General features: G+C 49.8%; 1 protein-coding gene across 1 annotated transcript; it reads left to right on the forward strand.

Moving 5' to 3' along the window:
- The first annotated feature begins 1,921 nt into the window (after positions 1 to 1,921).
- Positions 1,922 to 18,292, forward strand: rin3 (Ras and Rab interactor 3). Its single transcript, XM_006800601.3, has 14 exons — positions 1,922 to 2,335; positions 7,299 to 7,803; positions 8,737 to 8,851; positions 8,925 to 8,997; positions 9,159 to 9,250; positions 11,397 to 12,441; positions 13,598 to 13,778; positions 13,856 to 14,027; positions 14,195 to 14,316; positions 14,497 to 14,683; positions 14,947 to 15,078; positions 15,162 to 15,328; positions 16,571 to 16,685; positions 17,534 to 18,292. Exons 1-14 carry the CDS (start codon positions 2,301 to 2,303, stop codon positions 17,800 to 17,802), a joined length of 3,210 nt encoding a protein of 1,069 aa, XP_006800664.2. The 5' UTR covers positions 1,922 to 2,300; the 3' UTR covers positions 17,803 to 18,292.
- The last annotated feature ends 4,174 nt before the right edge of the window (positions 18,293 to 22,466 follow it).

Below are 22,466 nucleotides of genomic sequence, written 5' to 3' on the forward strand. Positions count from 1 at the left end.
AGTGCTTCTCTAGTCAGATCTACACCTTTACGTGAAGTTGTCAGTCCCCCAAAAGTCATAACTGAGGATCTGCGAGGGCAGCAGTAGCAGGGAGCATTAGCTGCTAACTCCACCCTCACATCCAAATATGGCCATTTCCTGAAACACAAAAACAACACGGCAGCATCCAAAACACGACCTCTGAATCTTAAAAATCAGGCTCCAGAAACCAAAGACAGCAGCACGCACAGTCTTTGTCATGTTACATATTCCAGTGGTGCTTGTGAATACGCGACACCTTCCGCGGTGCTTTATTTGCTCTGTCAGTCGCGTCTTTCTCCGTCTGGAACAAAAACCTCATGCTGTACAAACAGCTGATCCTCTCACTCTTTCACTCCTTCCACGTCATCTGTAGAAAATGTTGAAACGCCGTCAAATCCTGCAGCCGGCTCCCAGTAAACAAATGAATCACCTAAATCAAATGCTTGGCTGCCATTTCAGCTGAAACAGAACGCAGATAAAAGACGAGGTTTGAGATCTATTCAGCCTCGTCCCAGCAGGCCCCTGGGGCAGCATATGGTGGCCTGTAACTGACACATATACTACAATCATGCTTTCACTGTGAGAACAGCAGAGAGCCAGCACGAATGTCTGACAAAATATATCACATTACATCCATTATTCATTATGATATATGGCAGGTCCAAGCCTCGATGAACAGGAGGTGATCTGAGAAATGCATGTGCAGTAATTTATGCACATGAAGACCCTCACATGCCTCGTTCGATGCTCCAATCAGGGATCTTCTCTGCAGCATTGATCAGTTTTCACTTAGTCTGTGATTTTTCCACAGACTGTAAATGCAAGATGGACGTTCAGTTGTGAAACCAGCGACCGTGAAGCCATCTGAGCTCAGCTGATCAGGACGCTCATTTTCTCACAAACAATACAATCAGACTTCAGAGGAGGCGCCCCCTGCTGGGCGTTACAGAGAGCAGCTTTGAGGCCCTGAGCTGAAAGCTGCATAAGCATTTCATGCAGCTCACCAGAAAAATCAGTGAGAGGCGGTAAAATCGTTCAGGTCAGCCTTCAGTCTGAGGTCAGGTCTGTTTTGGCATCGGCGGCGTGATTAAACGGTGGTGAGGGCGAGCGTTACCGTGGTCACAGTGCGCCTTTAATGAGCCTCGCTCCCTGCTGCTCGAGCAGCCGAGGATAAAAACAGCGAGCTGAAAATGACCGAGCGTGACTCTTAGTGTAGTAATGAGGTTTCCTGGTTTCATCCCAGGTGCATGTTGTGGGCCGCAGCGCCCTCTGGTGGATGCTCACTGATGCTGATGTGTGAAGTCAGCTTCTCACCTGGTTTTTCATGTGAGTAGTGGAGGCTGTCGGAGTGAAAAATGATCACACAGGAAGCAGCTGCACACTCACCACACATGAATGCATCGTGTGTGTGTGTGTGACCACATATGCATGTCCACCTTAAAGTTTTACAGTAAGTGCAGCCATCAGAGCAGCAGTGGGGGTTAGACCTGCAGCGTCTGTAGCTGCTGCACACGCTGCAGAGTTTCTGATTAACATCAACGCTCACGCTGCAGCTCTGTCTCCCAAAACTGCAAACATGAAATCTTCCTGCCACACACACTTTAATTTGAGCTATCAGTCCAATCTTAATAGTTTCTTTGGGCAGGAATGTCGTCAGAGGGAGAGATTATACACGAGAGAAGAGATAAGCGCAGGCAGGAGGAGGTGTGGAGAAGCAAAAGCAGAGTTTCTATTGTAAATGTGAGCAGGGAGGAGGAGGAGGAGGAGGAGGAGGAGAACGGGGTCAACAACAAAAAAAAAACCAGTGACGCCTGCAGGAAACATGAAGTCCAGCATTCCAGAGTTTGAGCGGAGAGCATCTGGAAAAGTTTAAAACTAGAGAGGGGAGGGGAGGAGGGACGGGGAGGAGGCAGGGTTGTGTTTCCGAAAGATGTAAAAATGCAGAAATTCAAAGATTGAGCAGCCGAGTTGAGAAAGAGCAGGATCAGCTGCAGAGCGGTGAAGCAAAGAGAGTGTGTCACAAGCTAAGAAGAGGCAGAGCAGGGGAAGTCTGACCAAAGTGCTCGGCCTCTTCCTGCCTCACGAACGGCTCAGGAAGTCGAGGCTTAAACACGGGGGAGGGCCGACACACAGGGACACATTTTCCCTTCGCCTTGTAGTTTCTCCTTATTCAGGCCTGCTCAGATCAACAGGAGGAGGAAAGAAGGGGGCAAAGAGGAGGCGGGGTTTTCGATGGAGCTGAGAGACGCGGAGCAGTCGAACAGTCAGTCGCCGCCGTTATGATGGAGGCCAGCGTCGTTCCCCAGGACGCAGGGTGAGTCTGACGGGGGTCTGCGATGATATGTACGGGTGGAAAAAGCAGCGAGAGGCATTTTTGAGTGAGAGGAAAGGGGGATGGTGCTGCGGTGTCAGAGTGGAGGAGGGAGTCGGGGGTCGAAAGTCAGACAGGAAAAACAGATGTGATGACTCACTCGCTCATATTTAGGTCAGTGTCCTCCCAGAGCGGGGAAAATCCTGATTCTGTGATTGGAGTCTGTTTCCGTACTTCCAGAGTTAGAGAGGTCTGAGTTGATGGGAAGTGCTCCAAAAAGGTGCATTGACTGTTATCACATCTGAATGTCAGCTTAATGCTTCAGGATTTAACTTAAATGAAAAAGTCTTCAGTAGTGAGCGTAAGGCCTTCCCTTATGGAGCATTTCTGAGGTTTACTGAGAGGAACGATTATTGCTCCTATTCCCGATTCTAAATTTGATTCGCTTAATTTGTCAAAGAATCAAAGACTTTGTGTGAACGATGGAAGCTGCAGTTCCTCTAACGCCCACTAGAGGCTCCAGCAGAGGCTCCCGAGATAAAACGTCCAACTTTACAGCAGAAAGAAAGAAAAACTGTTTTGATCACGTCCTTCCTGTTTGACTTGTATGAAGGCTTAAAGTTTGCATTATTGGGGGTGTGGCCTCTTTGACTGACAGGTGGATGGTGACACAGGTGGCTGCAGCTGCTAGCGGTCTGCTAACTAGACCTCTCAACGTGTTTGTGCTGTTGGAGCATCTTTAATGACATCATCTGACCAATAATATGGCTGCTGTGAGGTCACTGTACTAACAGACCGTCCCCAAAGGCGGAGCTCCAGGTGTGGTGCACAGTGAAGTTCTAGGGTTTTGATTGGATGTTGTAGAGCACTAAATCAGCAGGTCTGTGTGATGGTCTCATGGCAGCCAGCACTCCTCCCTCGTTTCTAAAGATTATTTTTTCAAACTGAGGAGTCCAAAACCAACGGCTGGCTAGGTCCATCTTTTATATACAGGCTATGTTAAAACCCGCATTCTGTGTAATGTCCAGCAGGGGGCGACTTCTCTGGCTGTGAAAAGAAGTCATTGTAAATGAGTGTCCTGCTCTGTGGCATTAGCTTCGTCTGTGTCCAAATCAGCACGTTATCGAGGCCGCGGGTCGGCAGGGAGCGCGAGCGTTGTTGTGCTGAAGGCTCGGTCACCGCAGAGTCAGCGGCGGGTGAAGTATTGTGCTGCTTTACTACGCTGCAGTATCACTTCTTCATTTAAAACTCCTCGGGGATAAAAGGCCCAGATAACTCATGTATGAGATGTAAAAGTGGATGCTTACACATCACAGGACTGCTGCTGAAGCCTGCAGAGCTCACATGTGACTGCATCGTTTCAGCAAAACCTGGAGTGGAGTAAAAACTGATGCAGTAACTGTAAAAGTCGAAGCCCATCCACCCGTCCATCCACCCGTCCATCCTCTCCTTACGTAGGTTGTGGGGGCAGCAGGGGGCTCCTGTCAGACCTGCACCATCACCTGCACGTCCATATCTTTAAACAAGCATAAATAACCAACACAGCGTTTAGCTGTGAGTTTATAAGTGAGTTATAGTTTCTTCTTTCTTGGCATTTGATCCGTCTGCAGCTGCAGGAGCAGGTCACAGATGTCCGTCTTCACAAGCTTTTATTATTTATGTCCTTATTAGCACTCAGGGCACTTTTTACTCTCCATACAAACGACACCAACACTCTCATGCACCAGCTCAGGGGTCAGTCAGAGCCAGGGATCGAACTACCGGCCCCACCCGTTTACTCGTTGACAGACTTTAGTGGTCGAACACTTTTCAGCCTGATGATCCTGAGGCAGCACATGTGAACCAGCCTAACAACCATGAAAGACAGGAAGTATCAGAGGCCGCCCTGCTGGCTGTAAAGCGTTGCGCAGGAAGTGACAACCTTCCCGTGCAGTCAGGCTGAGTTCAGCGTGTCCAGACAGCACAGACGCTCCGACACAGAGGTGCCGATGGAGTCCTGCTTGGTGGTGTTTAATCGTCCAACATCTGACGACCGAATGTTGGCGTGGAGCGCCACACGGACACCCTCACCCCCACGATCACCTTCGTGTTGCTACGTCCCCCAAATGTTCCTCCTTTGAACAGGTTGAGCACATCCACAGATCGGGACCATAACCATTCCACTCGTATGACATCACCACCCAGACTGCATTGCAACGTGAACCACAGCAGAGCACGAGTGAAGGCACTGCATGTTTCAGAGCAGACCGAGCGTGGACTTTAAACCTGTGTCAGGTAAAGACGCACCTCAGCGACGTGATGGGTGTAGGCCGTTTCTAACGTCTCCTCCGCTGGAATCAAAGGTGGAGTAAATGTGCGTGCGTGGTGTTTCCCTGCAGCTCAGCAAACATGAATCAAACAGGATGTCTGCTTCTGGTCACAGCTTGAAAATTCAGCTGACTGAACGATTTATTGCGCCGCCTGTCTTCCTGTGAGCAGACGGGCACTTCTGGCCGTTGGGCTGGGATCGGTTGGTCACATGATCTCATCAGCCTGAAATCCACTGAAGACACGTCTCAGTGGAATCAACAGCTGAGAGACGGATGGCACCGAAGCCCCGGCAGCTCCTTTTAGACGCCGTCCCTCTCAGGACCTCCTCCAGCTTTTCCTGGAGACAGTTAAGTGACGCAATCAGTCCACTGTGTCCCGGCTTTCCCCGAGATTCCCAAAGGAACGTCGGTCGGCCGCTAAATCACCTGCATGCTGTGCACGACCACAGACCGGTTCAGGGTCCACAACCCTAAAGACACTTTCATCCACGCTGCACCTCCATGAGCTCGTCTCACTTCTGCTTCATCCCTTTGGACGGGCATGAAGTGACCCCCCCCCCCCCCCCCCCCTCCTGTGTAACAGCTGCTTTAAACACAAACACGAGGAGCTCAAGAACAACACCTTACGTCACTCTGCTGTCAGCAATCTGCTGTAATTTACAATCACCGGCACTCTTTGCGTTGCAGAAGGAGAAGTGAGCAGAGGAAGCCACAAAGCAAACATATTAACGCTCGCTGATGGCGCCACTCTCAGCTGAGAGCCTTTGTTATCTACGGGCCACAAACAGCACGGAGACAAACGTACGTTAGCATGACCGTGCTGTAACACACTGCTAGCAAGTGTTCGTCTATTTAAAGCCAAACCACCAGACCACTGAAGATAAGGCAGAGGTAACTCAGGCTGCAGCAAAGGTAAATAAAGGCTGCAGCCTGCAGCGTGCAGGTGCATGCTGGGATTTTAATAGAACAACACAAGTTGTGAAAGTGTTTCTTTTCATGTTTCATGTTTCCGTTGAGTGAGTCACCTGTCAGGTAGCGACACACACACCTGAAAACCCAACGTCCACCTTCAGCCACGAGGAGCAAAGACAGCGAGACAGGTGTTCACATTTCTGCAGTCAAGCAACCACAGAGCTCAAAGAGGCTGCGATGGTTTGCACACGTGCAGAGGAGGGAGAGGAGGATGAAGATGGAGCTGCCAGGGAGGAAGAGGAAGACCTCAGAGGAGGATGGTTGGGACAGATGAAGAAGTGACTCGTCTTCCTCGACTCGAGATGCAAACACTGCAGGAGTGCATTCACCTCACGATCAGAAGAACTGATGGTAACGATGTGCAGCCATCAGGGGAGGACTACCTTACAACACCAAGCTGCTATTTTGGTCTGTGTTTGGTAACCATAGGTATGATGAACTGACCACAGACTTCCTCTAACAGCATCGCGCTATTAACTCGCTGTGTTCACCAGGTGATGATGAGGAGCAGCTCACTGACACACTGACACACAGACACACGGCGCCCTGCTGCCCGTGTGTCAGGCTGGGGGAGGAGACGTCTCAAACACGCCTGGACCAGCTTTTACCGTTTCATAGGCTTAAAAAGCCAAACGGTGACCCCGTGACCCCCAGAGGCCACGCTGTAATGTCAGATGATGTAAATAAATCACTTGCCCTGACAAAACCCAGAGACCGCTCTCATCAGCTGCTGTTGTCCTGTGCTCCGGTTTCTGATGCACCGCTAACATCTGTGTGGTTTCCAGGCAGCTGTGAGCGAGGAGCTCTGAGCGCTGCAGCCGCGGCGAGTGAGGAAGACTCTGAGATTCAATTAGTCTTTATCGTCTCTCTAAGACTTAAACGCCTCAGCTGAAGCAACGGGATCTCATTTTCAGCTTTCTGAGGAGGCTTCACCTCTCACCTGACGAGCTCTAGCATCCTCCTGTGGTTGGCACCTCGGAGGCGGTCCTGAAACTCACCACGCGACGCACAAAGACTTCACACCTTAGCTCACATGACTCAGACAACAACACCGCCGGGCCTTGACAGGCACAGGATGAGTCAATGATACCACGACCCTGACATCAGACTTCACCTCCTAACATGGTCACCAGCACAGCTTGCGTTAGCATCCATCCATGTTCCAGGGCTCGCTCACGCAGGGAGACCCTACCTGGGCCTCAACAACATACCTGCAGGTGTCTTTATCACCACCTTAAATCAACACAAAGTGCTGCACACGACACTGAAAAAATAAAACAATTATAAAACAAAGGAAACCAGAGCTGGTCACGTGACCTGGGAGCGCCGTCAGGGTTCACAGAGGGGCGGTAGGAGTCGTCCCAGCAGCAGCACGTGGCGCTCGGTGAGAGTTCAGCGTTTGAGGCCCGCTCCGCCGTCTGGATGCTTTCTGAGTCGGCTGCACTGGTGTTAAGTCAGATGTTTAACTCCGCCCCTTTGAAGCCGGCGATGATGCCCGCCATTATGAAATCTGAGACACGCTCAGAGAACCTGAAGCAGCCGCAGGTGTGTTTTAAAGGGCGGGGCCTGGGCCCAGCGGGTGGGCCGTCCTCTCAGTGTGGTTAAAGTCCGAGCAGCTGACCACAGGAAACATCACCAGCCAGCTGTCAATCTGTTTATTGACCTTTGACCTTTTCTCTTTGCAGCCCTGTGACAGGACCACTTGACCCGCCCTCCCCCCTGCCTCCGCCCTCGCTGCCCTCCCACCCGCCGCCCCGGCCATGTCGGCCCAAACCTCCACCTTCTGCAGTCAGGAACTCCCACCTCCCCTCTCGACCTCCTCTGCCTCCAGCCACCCCTCCGTCCCTCCCTCCCCCTCTCCCTCCTGTCCACGCACCTCCTCCCTTATCTTTGCCTCCCCCTCTCTCACCTTCCCCTGTCCCCACTCCTGCTCCTCCCCTGCTGTCCTCTGTCTCCTCTGATCTGACGCCCACTTTCTCTCCTCCCCCTCTTCCTGCTCCTTTATCTCCTACACTCCCACCCCCCTCCTCTTCTTCCTCCCCCCCTCCCACCCCTGTGTTCCCACCAGCCTCACCGGCTCCTCCGGTGCTGAGCTTGGTGGACCGGCTGGTCGGGAGCACCTCTGTGTGGCGGCCCGAAGGACTCAGCCGAGAGCAAACCGCCAGGATACTGGAGGCGGAGCCAGCCGGGGTGAGACACACACACACACACACATGCACACACACACACACACATGCACACACAGAAACGAGGGCCTGATATCAGACACCATCACAAACTCTTTACCTCTGACTCACATCTGGAAACCAAACAAACCTACGAAGAGCAATTTACGTCTTCACGCGTGGCGACTCAGCAGGAAGTCATTGTTGTGTTAGAGCTGGGAATAATGACACTGAAGTGGTGACCGCTCCCTGATTTTCCTCTTCCCTTTACATAAATAAAGACATTTACATCACAGACTGATGCAGAAAATCTGCAGACAGGTTCAAAACTTCACCAAATGCAGGAAATGAAGTTTCTGGTGTTGCTGGAGGAACCTCGGAGATCCCCTCTGACATGAACATGCTCGACCAGCTCTGATTTGCATTTAGCTTTTGTGCTGGATTGAGCAAATATGACGGGTTACAGGAGCCAGGCTCTGATCATAACTCACAAATCATTTGTTTATATGGACCTTTCTTCATTTTCCACCTGCATCAGTGTGTGAATGTGTGGATGACTGGATGTCGTGTAAAGCGCTATACAAATACAGCCCATTTACCATTTTCCATCTTTCACACACTTGAAAGCCACCGTTTCACAGTAGAGATAACATCTAATATCTATTATAAACATATTTAATAATTAGCATATATCAAATAGCAAATCTGAGCAGTGGAGCAGAAGATTGTGTGGTTGGTTTGAGATGGAATGACTTCACATCCAGGTGAACCACAGCTGCATGTTTGTTTTTATGGGACCCGTTAAGTTTGTGAGACGCTGACATGTGAGAGCGTCCTCAGACTTGTGCTGACGCTCGCGCTGTGAGTCATACAGCTGTACGCTTCTAAAATAGGAGGCAGCTTCTTATTGTACATCACATGACCTCAGACTCAAAACCACACTCGCTGGTGTCTGCAGGCTTTCCTGGTGCGCAGCACAGAGGACGAGGACGTCGCGACGCTATCGGCATGGCTGCCTGACGAGCAGGGGGCGCCGCTCGTATGCGACATGAAGATCCAACAACACAAGACGTGTAGGTGCTGCTTCAGAAAGTACACACACTCACACAAAGGAGGAAGTCATTCATTCTTCTCTGTCTCCCCCAGTCGTCCACTTGGAGGGCTCCTCTCTGGTCTTTGATGACATCTTCAAACTCATCTCCTTCTACTTCCACAGCAGGTAACACAAACACACCTGCAGCAGCACGCAGGACTTCACACAACACACACACTGTAAAAACAAGCCTGCAGTGCTCGCAGTATCCACACACTCACATTCATGTGCACAATCTTTCAATACCTGCTTCATTCAACCTTCTCCCAACTCGATCCACCAATCAGAGACATCCTGGCCGTCCCGCTGAGGTTACCCACGGCCATTACCACGGCAACTAAGAGAGAGGAGCTGGAGAGCATTGCTGCTATGGGTGCAGGTAAAATAATTAACTCATCAGGTTATTAAAGTTGTCAAATTATCACTGAGGCAAACATCAGCATCCACCATACAGTGAAAATGTGTCCTATGTCTTCTAATGATGCTGCCTAAGGGAAGCATGTATAATGTAAACAGAATTGGTCCTAGCACTGAACCCTGTGGAACTCCATAATTAACCTCAGTGTGTGAAGAGGACTCTCCATTTACATGCACAAACTGGAGTCTATATCGAGTTTTACAGCTGGGGTGGACAATGTTAAGCATCAGGCTTTCAAATGAATTAAAAGTCTGTCTGGGTCTTTGGTTGATTAATAGACTGGTGTGAAAAATTGCTGCCACACCTCCCCCTCGGCCTGTGCTTCGAGGTTTCTGGTAGTTAGAATGACTCGGGGGTGTTGATTCATTTAAACTAACATAATCATCCTGCTGCAACCAGGTTTCTGTAAGGCAGAGTAAATCGATTTGTTGATCAATTATTAATTCATGTACTAACAGAGACTTGGAGGAGAGAGACCTAATATTTAATAATCCACATTTCACTGTTTTACTCTTTGGTTCAGATGTGGATACTGTATTGTTCTTTCTTTGTAAATGTTTAAGTTGTTTGTTGCTGGTTTTTAGTTTGTTTTTTGTCTTTTTGGAAGCAGACACAGTCTCTATGGAGATGGGTTTTTGGGGGGGTAGCAGGAGGAGAGAAGCTGCAGAGAGGCGTGTAAGACTGCAACTCTGCTTCCTGGTCCCAACTCTGGATAGTCATATTTTGGGGGGTTTAATAAATTTGTCCATATTTCTAGAAATGAGAGCTGCTCCATCCAAAGTGGGATGGATGCCATCTCTCCTAACAAGACCAGGTTTCCTCCAGAAGGTTTGCCAATTATCTATGAAGCCCACATCGTTTCTGGGACACCACTCAGACAGCCAGCAATTTAAGGAGAACATGCGGCTAAACATGTCACTCCTGGTCTGATTGGGGAGGGGACCAGAGAAAACTACAGAGTCCGACATTGTTTTGGCAAAGTTACACACCGATTCAATATTGATTTTAGTGACCTCCGATTGGCGTAACCGGGTGTCATTACTGCCGACGTGAATTATGATTTTACTTAATTTACGTTTACCCTTAGCCAGCAGTTTTAAATTTCCTTCAATGTCGCCTGCTCTGGCCCCTGGAAGACAATTGACTATGGTTGCCGGTGTCTCTAGCTTCACATGCCTGAGAACAGAATCACCAATTACCAGAGTTTGACCCCCAGCGGGTGTGTCACCGAGTGGGGAAAAACGGTTAGACACATGAACGGGTTGGTGGTGTACCTGGGGCTTCTGTTTAGGACTACGCTTCCTCCTCACCGTCACCCAGCCGCCCTCTTTCCGCAGCTGCTTGGGGTCTGCCGGGGAACAGCTAGCGGGGCCTACGCTATCTTCGGCTGCACCAGCTACATGGGCCTGGCTAGCTACGGGTGAATGAAGGGTGCAAAGCCGAGTCCCCAATTCAGTAATCCTGGCCTCCAGAGCTGCAAATATGCTACATTTGTTACAAGTATCATTACTGCTAAAGGAGGCCGAGGAGTAACTAAACATCTGACACAATGAGCAAGAAAGTGCAGGAGGGACAGGTGAAGTAGCCATGGTGCTAACAAGTCGGCTACGAGCTAAGCTAAGCTAGCAAGACCCCAAAGACACAGTGAGTGAATACTGTTAATAAAATTAGCAGGTGAATCAAAAGAGAGTGTGCTTTGGATAACGCTCGGCAAACAATCCTCTCACCCCAACCAATCACAGCAGATGGCCCCGCCCCTCCCTGAGCCTGGTTCTGCGGGAGGTTTCTTCCTGTTAAAAAGGAGTTTTTCCTTCAAAGTGCTTCCTCATAGGGGGTCATATGATTGTTGGGTTTTTCTCTGTATGTACTATTGTAGGGTCTACCTTACAATAATACAGCGCCTTGAGGCGACTGTTGCTGTGATTTGGTGCTGTATAAAAAAATTGTTTTGCATTGTATTACACAAGAAATAAGTTTTCCTACGTTTTTAATGAAGCTTTTAGATATGCTACACAAAAACACCACTGTGTTGTAACAGGAAGAGGAAGTGATGATAATGATGGTGATGAAATCATGTAAATGGGAGTAACTCTTCTTCGCGTTGCAGATTTCTGGACGTCTGACCTGAACCGGCGAGCTGAGAATCAGGACCTGATGTTGGATCAGACCCACATGTATCTGTACGTGAACTCTGTTCCTGTGGAGGAGCAGCCCAGAGACACGAGCAAAGACCTGAGCCCCTCCTCCTCCACATCCAAACACAACATCAGCACCAATCAGAGCATCACTTCCTCCCTGCACAACGGAGAAGCCTCACAGAAGCCTAGCACGCAGGTCAAAGGTCAAACCAAAACAAGTTTTGAGCTTAAATACAAGCGCCCTCCACCCCGGCCCCCCAGCCTGGGCTCAGGGGCCGGGATGGGCCTCCTCTTCTCCCCTCCTCCCCCCTCGCCTGAGCCGCTGTCTTCTGCAACTCCTGAAGCTGAGAGAAAAGAGGAAGGAAGGGGAGGAGTAGTGGAGAGAGAAGAGAGGAAGTCGGCGTTGACATCACCTCCCCCGTCGAGGCCTCCCGTCCCCCCGCAGGGCCGAGCTGCTCCCCCTCTGCCTCCTGCTCCTCTCTGTCGCATCTCTCCCTCCAGAAAAAGCTCTGAGCGAGAGGCTGGAGAAGGGACAGAGAGAGAGAAGGGACAAAATGCTGCGAAGAAAGCCGAGAGAGAGGAGGGAGGAGAGCAGGGGGAGAAAAGGAGAAGTAAATCAGGTCTGCTGTTTGAGCAGGACAGCAAGGACCAGCACCAAGCGGCGGCGGAGGAGGAGGAGAAGGAGGGAGAAGGACAAGGCAAGGAGGAGGAGAAGGAGGACAAAGTGAGAGCCAGCCCACCGTGCCCCCCGCCGGGAAAGAAACCGTCCCGCCCAGTACCTCCACCGAGGAGGAAACCCACCTCACCCGACTCACCTGCGTCCCTCAACCAGCCCGGAGGAGCCAATCAGAGCGCTCCAATCAAAGTGCCCCTTCCATCCTCAGCACGGCGGCCGGATGTGTCGCTGTACTCGCCACAGGGGGGCGCTATGTTGGCAACCCAGCCCGACTCCAGCTCCACCAGCAGCACAGAAGAAGACATAGAGCTGAACCAGGAACTGGAGCCAAACCAAAGGTACGCCTGAGCACATCACCTGGGCTGGTATGAGGCTGGCTTCATGCCGCCTCCTGCCTCCTACTGGTCACTGATGGAACTGCAACAAAAACAAAAGCATTTTCCCCGCAGACAGCAAACGTTAAAAACAAATCATTTTCACTCTGTCATGCATTTTGAGTTTAACCGCTAACTGTTCCTCTGGGCCATCATTTACCGCCTCTTTCTCAGACCCCGCCTACATCCACCTGTGCACATGCACAGGTCATGGAGGTCAGGAGGTCAGACAGGTGGCTGTGCCAGATGTTGCAAGTTTATGGTTCTGGTAGTTTTGGATCATAAATCTGTTCTCAGGATGAGAACCACATGCTGCTGTGATTTATTCCACTGCCATGAGTGGGTCTTAAACCGGACAGTAACCCGGCTGTGGCCAATATCAGCACAGTCTGACACCCAGAAGCTAGGCCAGCCGGGTCCATGGACTCGGCTGATAACACCAAGGTCAACCATTATCATCATGCAGTCAAGCTTCAATAGGCCAAAATGAAACTGCAGTCATTTCCTATCTGGGTTTTGCACACAGCGCAGCCTCTGCTGACTGCACGGCAGGTGACTGCATGTTTACAGCTAACATCAGGAAGCAGAGGGTCCCAGCGCAGACCCCTGCTGCACACCACATCTGATCAGCGAAGCACAAACTTCTGAACAGGCTGAAGAACCAGATTAGCAACAAACATCCACCTTAAATGCAGCTGCAGCAGCTACAGATTTGTGATAGAGTGGAGAGATGAGGCTTTGTAAATCTTGGCTCCTCAGCTGGTCATCCTGTGGTTTCAGATTTTGTGCAGCTCCTTTCAGACCACAGCAGACTTTACGCGACATTTTTAACACGTTCTGAAACACTTCTGATCCCCCGACAGACTCATGGTCTCAGGTTCTCAGGCTGCACACGTCTCTGTAAAGCTGACATCATCAAAGCTTCTGAGGTCAGTGTGGAAACCTATAAACACCACTGCTCTGTGCAGGATGTCTCAGTAAAGACCGGAGCTCGCAGTCTGCTGCACCATCATGCTGGTCAAAAGGAAATCGCAGTAAAGTGCAGAAAGTTTGTTGATGCAAGCGTCAGGTGTCGCACAGATACGGTTAGCTCAAACTAAAGGCTTTGCTTTCTTTCCAGCCGCCTGGCAGAGAGTCGCAGCCCCAAAGCAGCCGTCAGACGAACCTCCACCACCGTGATGTTGGACAAAGCCCGCTACCGTCTGTCAACCGTCCTCACCGGGCTCATCAGTCACGAGCGCCGCCTCACGCAGCGCATCGTGGAGCTCGCCAGGGACCCTTTCAGCTACTTCGGCAACCTGGTGAGTGCGCAGAGGCGGAAGCCACCCACCCAAACCCTCACCTCACGCCACGTCATGTGACCAGTCTGTGTGTTTAGGTGAAAGAGCACCGCGCCTTCACCCTGGAGACGATGTCGAGCCACTCGTCCTCCACCGAGATGCTGCAGGAGATCCGACAGATGATGACTCAGCTGAAGAGCTACCTGCTGCAGAGCACGGAGCTGCAGGCCATGCTGGAGCCGCAGCACCAGTACACGCAGGACAAACTCGGTAACTCGCAGCTTTTTATTTTTAGACTGCATTATGTGGAGGTCGCACGGGGAAGTTTGAGCTCAGTCATTTCCTCGAACATCGCACAGCGTCATCGTTTCTGTGGTTACGAAGAAATAAACGGTGACGTCAGCCGTTCTGCTTTGACTCTGATCTTGTGCCTGCAGAGAGCATTGTGGAAGCTGCTCTGTGTAAGAGCGTCCTGAAGCCCTTGAAGGAGTCCATCTATCAGAGGCTGGAGAAGCTGCACACGGGCAACGGCGGCCTCAAACAGCTGGCCCAGAACCAGGTGGTGCAGCGAGCTGCCTCCATGAAATAAAACCTCGACCGTCACTCTTTTCTTTGACTTTTTAAAGCTTTTCACCTGTTTTCATCCTTCATGCATGCACCTGCAGGCCTGCTGCAGTCCCTGCGCAGCAGCAGGAGCGTCCTCTGTGATGCTGATGGTGTTTGTGTTGTTGTGTGTCAGTCTGTGGTCCTCGGCAGCACCACCACGGCGTTAGGAATTACCACGGCTGTCCCTGAGGCCTCGTCTATGGAGAAGATCAGCATCAAACTGAACAACCTCCATCAGGAGTATTCTCCTCAGAAGAAGATCGAGCAGCTGTTGAAGGCCTGCAAGATCATCTACGACTCCATGTCCATCAGCAGTCCAGGTCAGCATCGCCAGCTGTGCTTTAAGCCCCGCCCCCACGGTCTTAAACTACATGTACAGGAAAAAGTGCAGATGAATAAATATCTGGAGGTCAGCGTATAGTTATGTACCCTGCGGTTATCGAGCCTCTATTGCTCAAGCGAGGTGTGGCGTAACAAACATGCGACTGAGGCGCATCAGTGCGAACCAGCTGTGGAGAGCAGAGTCGCCCCCTGCTGGCTGTAAGAATAAAGTGCAGGTTTAGATTTCCCTTTGTCCCTGCAGGGCGGGCCCACGGCGCTGATGATTTCCTGCCTGTGATGATGTACGTCCTGGCCCGGTCCAACCTGTCCGCCCTGCAGCTGGATGTAGAGTACATGATGGAGCTGATGGACCCGTCGCTAACGCTGGGAGAAGGTGCCAACCCACGCCGAAAACACTCACACACACTCATCTGTGTGCTGATCACGTCACTGAAATCACTGAGTGTGTGTGTGCAGGCTCCTATTACCTGACCACCACCTACGGGGCGCTGGAGCACATCAAGACATTTGACCAGCAGAGGTCAGCGACGCGCCAGCTCAGCAGAGAGGTCCAGGACTCGATCCACCGCTGGGAGAGACGGCGCACATTCAACCAGGAGCGCACGTCTCAGGGATCAATACGGGTACACACACACACACACACACACACACACACACACACACACACACACACACACACACACACAGTAATATTTGTTTTTAAACAAAAACAATTACACAAACTGAAAATTTCAGTTTTAAAAAACTGAAATAAAATAAAACGATAGAGGCTTATCCTTCGTTTTGTTGTTGTTGAATCAGTAAAGTTTCCTGCCTGATGAGACTTTTATGAACTTGACTCTCTGCTTTCTAAAAGTTCATATTGTAATATTTGCTCTGATATCTTAAAGCCTCACAAACACAATAATCATTGAAATCATCTAAAACAAACAAAACTAAAGTCTTAAATGAAGTAAAAATAGAATGAAAACAAAAGTGAAAATAAAGAACTCTAATACGACTGTGTTTGTGTAATCAGAATACTCAAATAAAACACAGCACGTGACAGCCTATCACTGAGCCAACACACTGAGACAGACAGCCAATCACATTCAGACCTGCTGACTGCGTGTCTGTGGACGGTGGGAGGAGCCACAAATGTGGGAGGAGCCACATGTGTGCACAGTAAAAGTCTAAGTGTGAGAATTATTACTGGGAGGTCTTAAACAAGGTTATAAGATTCAACGTCGCCTCAAACGGCGTCTCGATGAAATCATTTGTAAAGTAACTAAATTTAGGATTTAGAAACTACGTAAGAAGACAAATGTTCTCAAAGCAAAGACGTTGCAGCTGCATGTGAGACTCCAACTGTGACTGAGTCTCTCAGACAGTCGAGCGCTGCCTGGTAAAAACACGGCTGTTAGACAAAGGAAAGGGACCCAGCAGGGAACCCTGAGGTTCTCCGTGAGTTCTTCAGCTCTTGGTCAGTTTGGTGCCTCGGGAGGTTTTAGGGAATCTGTTTGTGGTTTGTGTGGACTGTGATATCTGCTCTGAACTTCTAAACTGTGTTTCTGGCAGACTAATTAAAAAATTATTAATTATATTATAAAAAATGAAATTAAAATGTTTTCAAACAGTTAAAAAATCTAAACTGAAACCAGAAAATCCGATGCTGAAGCTGAAACACACTCAGAGTTTAAAATAACCTGAAACTCACACAGGTGAAGATAACCACGTGGCAGGAAGTCGAACTGAAAGTCAAAGTAAAACAGGAAACTCAAAGTAACAGAAGACGACAGGGACACACGCAATGATAAAACTAAATCTCTGCACAATACAAAGAAACGCACGCAGGCGAGTGAGCGCTCCTCTCTGCTCCTCTGCAGGACTTCCTGACGGTGTGCTGCCCCGAGATCGGAGCCAACCCCAAAACTCTGGGCGTCCTCCCCACGACCACCATCCAGCAGCTCTCTGAGCAGTGCGCTGCACGCTTCGAACAAGGTAACCCCACGTCGGCCGTCACGGCGGGGACAACGCAAAGCAGCTTTCTTCCAGTCAGAATCAGTGAACATCAGCACACATCTGCTCAGATGAAGCTCTTCACACACAGATTGGCTCTCTGGGTTTTCCTGTTGGTGCCAGCTCTCACCTGGGGTCGCCTGTCTGCCTCACGGTGGCTGCAGTTATGTGGAGACAGGCTGTGAAGTCGCCGTGTGATTGACAGGGGGTTACTCAGAGGGAGCTGCACGCGTAACCTCCGGGCGACCCCAGGTCACTGCGAGTGAAAATATTCAAAGCAACCTCTGAACAATCAGTTTTTCCTGGCAGGAGGCTGCAGCCTTATTTTTGAGATCGTCTCTTCTTATTGTGTCGTTCCGGTTAATGATAAGATAAAAATCAGAGGCATCGTCCGACCTGCTCGACTCCAGCATCACCTGGAGGTTCAGGCTCCAGACTTCCTCCTATCCCAGCATCCTCCTCTGCATGTCCTTCTTCTGCATCCATGAACCTACTCTGAGGTCTTCCTCTGCTCCATCTTCATCCTCCGCCCTCATCTGCACATGCTCAGACCCTCTGACTGAGCGGCCCCTGTTGCTCACTCTCAGCGAACACCTTCAGCTCCACCGTCTCCACCTTTAAACCTTCTTTCCCTCCTGCTGCTGTCCCTGTGTCACGCTCGTCTCCACCCCTCCTTTCTTGCAATAATCTGCTGGGTGTTTCTCGCGTTGTGAGGCGATGGAGGACACCATGTGCTCCTCTCTGGTTTGGTTTTTACTGCCCTGCTGCGACAAGTTTGTACATGTTGGTTCCTGTCTGAGCAGGAAGTGACTCGTGTTTCTCCTCTGCAGACTCCTACACCCTCAGCGTGTACATCGATGGCCTCCATCACCCCGTGGCCCAAACAGAGCTCGCCCTCAGCGTGAAGAGTGGCTGCCAGCCAGGAGCCTACTGCTTCGTCTATCACCCCGCCGATCAACCCGCCGACGCCCCGCCCCGCCGCACCTGTCCCCTTGACCCGCCGCCGGCTCCACCTGCAGAATGCTTCATCCCTGAGGACATGGCGCCCGCTGACACCGAGGAGCCCAGGGTGAAGGAGGAGAGCCTGATCAGCTTGTAGCTCCTCCCCCATCAGCAGCAGAGATGCTGAGAGGAGGGAAGCAAAAATGAAGCGACGCGTTTCCACCTCGGGTGTCATTCTGACGTGGACGAGAGCGCGCAGGACAACAGGAAGTTCAGCCATGGCGAAACACAAGAAAACAAAGACAAACTGAGCTCACGGCGGGCAGGGGTCTGGAACCCCGCCCACTGCGGCAGGACTCACATGTAATGCTAACATGCACATATATGATCATGTTTGTACTGTTTATGGCCTTTGGACACACGATGTTTCTCTGCCACGAATTTAACCGAAAGGGAAAGTCAACTTTACGGAAACGATGCGAATCATTTTCTCTAAGACCTGGAATAGTATTCAGTAAAAATGAGATGTTGTGATTGGCTGAGGCCCGCTCGATCCCTCTGTGGTCGGGTAGACTCAAACTAAACCCAACCACACCCCAAAGGTCGTCTCACGCTGTCCCTGCTGTTAATAAAGCGCCTGTTACCAATGCTGTGTCCTGTCATGTTTCTCGCTCGGTCACATGATCCTCAGAGTTTTACCGCTTTGGTAACACAACTCTTACTTTGAAGTTTGTGTTGCACTTTCCAGTCCTGTAGGCGCACTGCTGACACCAGGGGGCGACCTGTCGGCGACCGAAGCCTCCATCCAAACAACAACACTGACGGTACAACAACCTCGCAACAGGATCCACAGACAGGAGCTGCAGCTCGCACAGCTCAAGTTTCCCCATTTTCTAAATAAGAGAATTAAAGAATAAATGACTTCAAATAAAAATGTGTGCGTGCAGGATTATGGCTACCACTGCTGTCAGTGAGTGAATTAGAGTTCAAGGACGGTGGAGAGTCTGTGACATGTGGAAGCTTTGAGAGCTCTCAGCGTTTGGTCCACGATGGAGTCAACAGGACTCACCTACGTCTCTCCGGTCTGATCAGTGCCTAAATATCATTTCCAGCAGAATCCGGCGACGGGGATTTCTGATGAGGCACGGCGAGGAGGCTCACGCTCGGCGTCTGCTGCTCGTTATCCTGTGAGGGTGTTAGACACCTGCTTCCTGTCTGTGGTCATTATTTCCAGCAGCGCCCGTAACGAGCTCCTTAAAAGGAGACGAGCTTCCTGTCAGAATCTGTTTTTACCTTCATCTTTGTGCTTCATGACCCAACAAACACACACACAGACACACACACACACACAAACACACACAGACACAAACAGACACACACAGACACAGACACACACAAACACACAGACACACACAGACACACAAACACACACAGACACACACAGACACAGAAACACAGAAACACACAGACACACATACACACACACACAGACACACACAGACACACAAACACACAGACACACGCACAGACACACACAGACACACACAGACACAAACACACACAAACACACACAGACACAAACAGACACACACAGACACAGACACACACAAACACACAGACACACACAGACACACAAACACACACAGACACACACAGACACAGAAACACATACACACACACACAGACACACACAGACACAGAAACACAGAAACACACAGACACAGAAACACACAAACACACACACACAGACACACAAACACACAGACACACGCACAGACACACAGACACACACAAACACACACAGACACACAGACACACAAACACACAGACACACACACAAACACACACAGACACACACAGATACACAAACACACAGACACACGCACAGACACACACACACAAACACAAACACACAAACACACAGACACACAAACACACAGACACACAGAGACACACATACACACAAACACACAAACACACAGACACACACAAACACACACAGACACACATACACAGAGACACACAAACACACAGACACACAAACACACACAAACACACACAGACACACACAGACACAAAAAACACACAGACACACGCACAGACACACACAAACACACACACACAAACACAAACACACAAACACACAGACACACAAACACACAGACACACACAGACACACATACACACAAACACACAGACACACACAAACACACAGACACACACAGACACACACAAACACACACAGACACACAAACACACAAACACACAAATACACACAGACACACACAGATACACAAACACACAGACACACGCACAGACACACACAAACACACACACACAAACACAAACACACAAACACACAGACACACAAACACACAGACACACACATACACACAGACACACAAACACACAGACACACACAAACACACACAAACACACACAGACACACATACACACAGACACACAAACACACAAACACACAGAAACACAAACACACAGACACACACAAACACACACAAACACACAGACACACACAGACACACACAGACAGACACACACAGACACACAAACACACAAACACACAAACACACAGACACACACAGACACACAGACACAGACACACACAAACACACAGACACACACAGACACACAAACACACACAGACACACACAGACACAGACACACACAAACACACAGACACACATACACACACACACAGACACACGCACAGACACAGACACAAACACACACAGACACACACAGACACAAACACACACAGACACACACACAGACAAACACAGACACAAACACACACAGACACACGTACAGACACAGACACAAACACACACAGACATACACAGACACACATACACACACAAACACACACAGACACAAACAGACACACACAGACACAGACACACACAAACACACAGACACACACACACACAAACACACAGACACACGCACAGACACACACAGACACAGACACACACAAACACACAGACACACATACACACACACACAGACACACGCACAGACACAGACACAAACACACACAGACACACACAGACACAAACACACACAGACACACACACAGACACAGACACACACACAGACACACGCAGACACACACACAAACACACACAGACACACACACACAGACACACATACACACACAAACACACACAGACACAAACAGACACACACAGACACACAAACACACAGACACACACAGACACACAAACACACACAGACACACACAGACACACATACACACACAGACACACACAGACACAAACAGACACACAAACACAGAAACACACAGACACACACACACACACACACACACACAGACACAAACAGACACACACAGACACAGACACACACAAACACACAGACACACACAGACACACACAGACACACAAACACACAGACACACACAGACACACAAACACACAGACACACACAAACACACAGACACACACAGACACACAAACACACAGACACACACAGACACACACAGACACACACAGACACACATACACACACAAACACACACAGACACAAACAGACACACACAAACACACAGACAGACACAGACACACACAAACACACAGACAGACACAGACACACACAAACACACACACACAGACACAGAAACACAGAAACACACAGACACACACAGACACAGACACACACAAACACACAGACACAGAAACACAGAAACACACAGACACACACACACAGACACACATACACACACAAACACACACAGACACAAACAGACACACACAAACACACAGACAGACACAGACACACACAAACACACAGACAGACACAGACACACACAAACACACACACACAGACACAGAAACACACAGACACACACAGACACAGACACACACACACACACACACACACACACACACAGACACACACAAACACACAGACACACATACACACACACACACACACAGACACACACACAGACACACACAAACACACAGACACACACACACACACACACACAAACACACACAGACACACACAGACACAGACACACACAATCACACAGACACAGACACACACACAGACACACACACAAACACACACACAGACACAGACACAGACACACACACACACAAACACACACAGACACAGACACACACACAGACACACACAGACACACACACACAGACACAGACACAGACACACACACACACACACACACATAACTCAGCTCAGTGTGAGCAGATCAGGAACATCATGACACATTTAATGTTCTGCATAAGTTTGATCAATGATATAAATCACAAACCTTTTTTGCGCCACAGACCTTTAAAGGTTCACGGTAAATACAACCAAACAAAACCAGAATTATTAATAACACACAGGAACAGACCAAACAGAGTCAACGTTAAAAAACCGATAAAACCCTGAAAAACATACATTTCACACCCGAGCCTCAACTCTCGCGGCCCGGTCCGTGACCCGGGGGTCGCTGATATAAAATATAGTTTCTATTAATATGAAGTTTTGTTGAAACACCAGCCGCACGCTGGAGGGCGGGACGTTTCAGCAACAGCGAGCTGATCGGGAAAGGAGACACAGGTGGGACTGAAGGTGGGCGGAGCAGGTCCTCTGTGGTAAAATGACCTGAAACACCTTTGATGCCACCGTCCTCCAGCAGCATGTGGACGCCGTGGCCCTCAGTAACCAGTAACTCTGGGACGTCCTGCAGGAATCATCCCTGGGACACGTTTGACGATCTAACGTCTGTGCTCACATCGCCCACAGTTTGTGTTAGTGGCCTTCACCGTG

The sequence above is a fragment of the Neolamprologus brichardi genome, chromosome 19 (assembly GCF_056152115.1).
Source record: "Neolamprologus brichardi isolate AB-2024 chromosome 19, ASM5615211v1, whole genome shotgun sequence".
In the NCBI taxonomy this organism is placed as follows: domain Eukaryota; kingdom Metazoa; phylum Chordata; class Actinopteri; order Cichliformes; family Cichlidae; genus Neolamprologus; species Neolamprologus brichardi.

Coding starts and splice junctions, on each gene's coding strand:
- rin3 (XM_006800601.3), top strand. CDS start 2,301: ATGATGGAGGCCAGCGTCGTTCCCCAGGACGCAGG. Junction 14,684..14,946: donor CATGTCCATCAGCAGTCCAG/GTCAGCATCGCC, acceptor TTGTCCCTGCAG/GGCGGGCCCACGGCGCTGAT. Junction 15,079..15,161: donor GTCGCTAACGCTGGGAGAAG/GTGCCAACCCAC, acceptor GTGTGTGTGCAG/GCTCCTATTACCTGACCACC.